Genomic DNA, 6,691 nt, shown 5'->3' on the forward strand with positions numbered 1-6,691 from the left:
GTGCTTGATGATTTTCATGACTTGAAAACAACCATTGTTGCATATAGAGTTTGAGAGAAATTTAGAAATTTCCTTTACCTCAAGTACTTGAGTTGTCCGGTCCCTAAGATGAGTAAGAGTTGTACTAGCCTCTCGGCCCCTGCTCATCCATCAATATTCACTCATAACATTAGGAGGTTTCGAAAGTTAGAGGATCTCTTCCTTGAAATCTTCTCAAGGTGGATCAAACAAGAACCTTTGTCTTGAAAAGGGCTTATCAGAACACCATTCTTGGGTTGAAGATTCGTTCCAGAGGTTGTATCTAACCTTTGTTCTTCTTCAATTTAAAAATATATACATATATACACACATGTATGCACAATCTCTAAATCAAAGATCATGAAAAATAGGATTTAAGTTTTAAATTTTAAAGGCATAAAACCATTCCTCCGTTGTGAGAAATAGGCATGCAATTGTAGTTTTGGTTTGAAACCAACCGATGCATGTCCTTTCAGGGAAAAAATGATGAGACCCAATTATATTAGGTCAGAGCCCAAATGAGGGCCCCCCTTGAAGTCCCTCGTATATCTATCGTACTTCCTTTGTATTTTCGATATATTTCGTTAGTCTGATCAGGAGTTGTATTCATCGAAGGCGCAAAACTTGGAGTAATTAAGTTACGTTTATTCACATGATTCGAGAATTATGGCAATTTTTTGAAAGACTTGTAATAATAGGTCAACTATTTCTCTAGCTTGCAACTTGTATTCAATTTTGGGTTTCATTTATAAGTTAAAAAGTAAGTGGGTTTATGTATATGAAAAGGACTTATATGTCTAAAGAACCCAATTTTCAATTCAATCATATCACATTCAACTCAGGTATCTCTGACAACGTAAGGTTTGGAGGTTTCCTTCAGAAAGCTAATGACCAGAAAAGAGCTCAGGTCTATATTGTGATTGATCTGCAGTGCGAGATTCTACAGTCAAATTGATTACATGAAAAAAAAATTATTGACCTTGAAATAATGAACTCTAAACAAAGAAAAATTACATTTGGAAAATGGACATTATTTCCTCATCTGCGACTTGATGTGGTTGAGCAGCAGTTACAGTTTTATGCGACAGCAGGCATGTCCTTGAGCCATGCATCCAAGGGCTTACCAATTGAAAAGACAATGAAGCCAATTTCGCGCAGTTTATCTACATCAATAACATGCCTACCGTCGAAAATGAATGCCGGCTTCTGCATATTCTCATATATCTTGTTGTAATCGAGAGTCTTGAACTCATCCCATTCAGTCAGAATGCAAATACCATGGGCACCCTTTGTTGCCGCGTAGGCATCCGAGACCATACTCACTTTCTCCAGAGTACTACTGCTGCTCATTGGTTGCAGGTGCATCGGGTGATCCCAATCGAACTTTCTCATTGTCAGTTCCCTGCTGATCTGGTCCTCGGTCACCTGTGGATCATATATGCTCAGTTCGGCCTTGTCAATCAACAACCCCTTGCACACATCAACTGCTGGGGTCTCCCTTGTGTCACCAGTATCTTTCTTGAAGGCAAACCCTAGTATTGCTATCTTCTTTGTCGACACAGTGTTGAACATGGATGCAACTACACGATTCACAAACCGGCTCTTTTGGTACTCATTGATCTTCACAACCTGTTTCCAGTACTCTGCTACCTCCGGAAGACCATTGCATTCGCAAATGTAAACAAGATTCAGGATGTCCTTCTGGAAGCAGGATCCCCCAAAACCGACACTAGCGTTAAGGAACTTGGGGCCTATCCTAGTGTCCATACCAATAGCGTGCGAAACCTGTGTAACATTTGCCCCAGTAGCCTCACAAAGCGCAGACATGGCGTTGACAGACGATATTCTCTGTGCCAAGAATGCATTCGCAGCAAGCTTGGAGAGCTCTGCAGACCAAAGATTGGTGGTTAGAATACGGTCTTCAGGAACCCACTGAGCATAAATATCCTTCAATGCTTTGATGGCCTTCTGGCCTTCAGCGGTTTCCCTGCCACCAATGAGGACCCGGTCCGGTTTAAAAAGATCTTCAATTGCAGTTCCTTCGGCAAGGAATTCAGGGTTTGAGAGGATCTGGAATTTGATTCCCTTGCCGTTGTGGGTCAAAATTTTTTCTATTGCCTCGGCTGTTTTCACAGGGACGGTGGATTTTTCGACAACAACTTTACTGGACTCGGAGACATCGGCAATCATTCGAGCAGCACTCTCCCAATATGTCAAATCTGCAGCTTTGCCTGCTCCGAGACCTGTAGTTTTGGTCGGGGTGTTGACAGAGACAAATACTATATCAGCTTCCTTGACGTGCTTCTTCACATCAGTGCTGAAGAAGAGGTTCTTGCCGCGGCACTGCTTCACGACGTCATCGAGGCCGGGTTCATAAATGGGAAGTTGCTCACTGTTCCAAGCTGCAATCCGTTTATCCCAGATATCAACGACGGCTACTTCAACGGACGGGCACTTGAGTGCAATCACTGCCATTGTAGGGCCCCCAACATATCCAGCACCAATGCAACATATCTTCACCATTTTCGTTTCACTCTATAACCAATGCAAATCTGCAATGCAACACTAGTTATTACTTTATATATACCCAATGGTATGCCATGGCATGCATAATTATCATGTACCACAGTAACAGATGAAACGGCAAAGATTCACGTATGTTGCACTTGCATGGTAACAACAGTTTAACCAAACCCAGTTTGCATATCTAGACTCTTTCGTCTCGTCCTATTCCTGGCATCCCAGATCTAGAATTTTATGCCCCAATAATTGATGATATTTTTTGGTTATTTTCAAATGAACACCTAAAATTTTAAAGTAAACCAAGGAACAAAATGAGATGTAGGAAAATGCTGGTAGATTACCATAGAATAGAGAAATAAAAATGTTACCAGAAAAGCTTTAAGCTCGATGATCGTGTGTGTGGCGTCCAATAACACTAAATACACACTTGCCTGCGATTGCTGATTGCTGCGACGAGACGAGAATAAACGACCCTTCTTTTTCTTTCTTTTGGTAAGTTGTTGATAAAGTAAGGAGCTGATGATAAATGATAATAATAGAGGAGGGCCTTTTTTTTCTGTATCCACTCAAAAATACCGGGCCTTTACTCTCTCTGAACCTCTCACTCTCAAACTGGAGGAAACAAAAGTCAGTCGGGGAGAGAGAGAGAGAGAGAGAGAGAGAGAGAGAGAGAGCGTGTTTTTTGGAGAGACCATGGATGGCAATGGTCTTTTTGATCCGATCCTATTCTTTCTCCCGCCACTCGCTCCGTCCTTCCCAAGCCCAATAAATAGCGAAGCAAGAAAATAAATATCACATAGAAAAGTACAGTTTTTCTTCCATAGTACCTAATAGTGGAGTTTGGGAAAATTATTTTGCGTAAAATAAACTACTGAATCTTTGAAAATTCATGGACCATTTTATGGACATAACAACCAAGATCACTAGTAATCACCATGAGTCTCTGACCCTTTGGTCATTGGAAGGAAAAAATGTCTGCCTGTAGGATTCGTCGAACCTCAAGGGGTTCTGATGAGGCGAAATGATAATGCTAGTCAAATTAAATTTGTAAATTAAATTTTGAAAACTAAAAGATATGAAAGTTGATTGGTTTATTACTTAAGAGTTGATAAACATGCTCATTCTTATTGGTGACACATCATTTAGTTTGTAAATTTTGTCTCCCTAGCATTATCCGAGATGGAAAGTTGATCCATATCAATATACGTAAATTGATTGGCTGAAGTTGAACCAACTAATACGAAAACATGCAAGGAAGTTAATGAAGCAAAGGGTAATGCTAGGGAGACTAAATATATAAACTAAATTTTGTAAATTGAATAACATGGAAGTTGATGATTGGATTATTACTTTTGTTATTTTTTTTAGCAAAACGATATTAATATTATCTACACTAAGGGGTCAATGAGTGGGTTAAGCCTTGCAATAGGCTAGTAATAATATTATTCAAATTTGTCTTTAGTGATGATTGAATTATTACTTTAAGTGTTAATTAACGTGCTTATTTTTTATTGGTGACATATCATTTAGTTTTCAAATTTAGTCTATAAATTTAGTTAACCTAGCATTTGGGTTCCATCATAAAACTAATTGGTGGGATTCCATCATAAAATCAATATCATAAAGAAAGTTGAGTTTCAGCATAAAACAAGCTGGCTATACGAAGAGTATCTAACAACTTATAGCCACTTAGTACTGAGGTCTTAGATTCGATTCTTACCAAAAGCGAATTTAAACCACATTATTGCTAACCCATTATAAGACTAAGCCGACCGCCTCCCTTTTAGTATAGATAATATCATTTGTTCAAAAACAAAAACAACTTATAAGAACATGCAATATCTCTTCTCTCATTAGGATTTCATTCTCAACACGTTCTCTCACAGAAGGTGAATCTTCAAGTCTAATAAGTGAATAACACAATTCTAATGACGTAGAACACATATAACCGTTCAACTTCATATTTAAAACAACTCGCTCTGATAATTTCCTACTTTTGGGGAGTGTGACAGGTTTCATTGCACAGGGTTTCAAAATTTAACGGCCACCAGAATAGTTTTATATTGAAAGTAGTAAATATAAAATAATATTATTAAGGGACACTAGGCCCATAAGCCACAAGACTACACGCCTATAAACCATCAATTCCGTACAAAATTACATATAATTTTATAAAGCAATCATGCCTCACTTTTTTCTCAATTCTCACGCCAATCAAAGTCCACTCCTCTCTCAAACGCCTCCACCCCGCGCTGCTGCTTTTGTATTTCCCCTCTCCACTGCATTTTTTTTTGTTCTTTTTTTTTTTTTTTTTTTTTTTTTGTCTCATGAATCATTAAACCCTAATTCATAATTTCATGCGCGATTGGAGAGACATTTTCAAATTATGAATGATAATCACATGGTCAAAGTGATGCATAAACTTTAGATTTATATGTAACCGTCGATTATCGTTTACGCTTTATTATTCTCATCAAATTTCGTTTCATTCATTTTTTTGGAAAACATGAATTTTAATGGATGTAAAAAAAACGAATGTTTCGAATCATTTATATCTTACATTCCGATATTTTAAGGTTAAATGAAATATGAGTTGATGTTATATAGTTTTGAGAGACTTTATAAACTCCGAGCAATATTTTCAGTAAAACTCTGACCGTAATTTCAACGATCCGAACCATTCATCTTTCTGCATCCTCTAAAAGATCATGTTTAAAAAATTTTAAAAAAAAATCTGTAAAAAAAAAAAACAAAACAAAATATGGTGAGAAGAATGGAGCGTATATGTAAACAACAATCAACGGTTAAATTTTGATCTATGTTTTATATAATGATAGTGGCGAATTTTGAAGTTGAAACCATTACGAAAGTTGAAAAGCTTTACATTACAAGCATTTATATATATATTTTTTTCACACTTCTACATTAATTAATATTTATGTGATACTTGAAAGACAAATTTATTTTTATAAGTAATACGTATATGACAATGTGATATATATATACACTAATTTAGTATTATGTTTTTCATTTGATTATTTATTGGTTTAATACATATTTTCTTTAATGGCTAAGGGGGTCGGGTCAGGTTACCCTTTAATATTAACGGGCCGAGTTCGGATCGAGTTATATTACTTATTTATTTTAACAGGTGTTACACAGTACGACTTGTTAAGATATCGGGTATAACACGAAAAGAACACGAACATGAAAAACAAGACATGAATATCAGGTTTATAGAGAGGCAGGGAGAGGAGAGATAAACATGATAAAGGAGAGAGAAGGGGAGAGACACATGATAGAAACTAGGTAGAGACGAGAGTAGATAAGGATGAGAGACAAGAGGAAATAAGGAATAAAGTGAAGAGAGAATGGTATAATAACTATTTTCTATACTAGCGTAAATCCATGTCACTACTACAAAAGTACCCAGTAGTATCACTTTAAAAAAACTACAATAAAAGCCTATTTATGTCGGATATTAACAAAAAATCCGACAGAAATTCATGTAATGTAGGATAAAAGAACTGAAAGCATTGCTTGCAGTCACCAAAAAGCTTTTGCTATCGATATGACTCTTAATCCGCCAAGAAAAAGGAAGGCCAATTAAACAAATAAAGCAAAATGATGTCGGATACAACCGACACTACCATTCCCATCGGATACAACCGACACTAAATACTAAAAATGCCCTCACAAGGACAATTTTATTGTCCCTAACTGACAGAAAAGATATTAATAATATAAAAAAATTATAAAAACAACAATTTAAATAAACATAAACAAAACTAATAATTGAATAAATAATACTAAACAAAACTAATCATTATTCACCATAATATTATTCATATATATTAAAAGTTCGTTAAGTATGTTTATAATCTTTTACTAATGATACAATTTGTAAGAAAAAAATATATATACCTACATTCGACTTCTTTTTCATCTTCCTTAATCAAGCTCCAATCCTTCGTCAAAGGAAAAATATACAATTTAGGATTCCACAGCTCCTAGTTCTTCGTTGAGGCATTGCTCCTTGTTAATAACAAAAAAACATTTGTGATGCATATTTACAAAAACAAAACCTGCATAAAAGCTCTAAACAAAGACCAATTTTCAATTTATGCATTATACATGATAAGGTATCTCA

General features: G+C 36.0%; 1 protein-coding gene across 1 annotated transcript; it reads right to left on the reverse strand.

Annotated features, from left to right (window-relative positions):
- Window positions 1–905: 905 nt before the first annotated feature.
- Window positions 906–2,550, reverse strand: LOC103955635 (UDP-glucose 6-dehydrogenase 1-like). The gene has a single exon (XM_048576213.1). The coding sequence runs from the start codon at window positions 2,539–2,541 to the stop codon at window positions 1,096–1,098; it is 1,446 nt and encodes a 481-aa protein (XP_048432170.1). The 5' UTR covers window positions 2,542–2,550; the 3' UTR covers window positions 906–1,095.
- Window positions 2,551–6,691: the final 4,141 nt, after the last annotated feature.

This window comes from the organism of the source record quoted next, unplaced genomic scaffold (genome assembly GCF_019419815.1).
Source record: "Pyrus x bretschneideri cultivar Hongxiangsu unplaced genomic scaffold, Pyrus_bretschneideri_v1 Contig86, whole genome shotgun sequence".
In the NCBI taxonomy this organism is placed as follows: domain Eukaryota; kingdom Viridiplantae; phylum Streptophyta; class Magnoliopsida; order Rosales; family Rosaceae; genus Pyrus; species Pyrus x bretschneideri.

Excerpts from the sequence above, each read along its gene's own strand:
- LOC103955635 (XM_048576213.1), bottom strand. The coding sequence starts at position 2,541 with ATGGTGAAGATATGTTGCATTGGTGCTGGATATGTTGGGGGCCCTACA.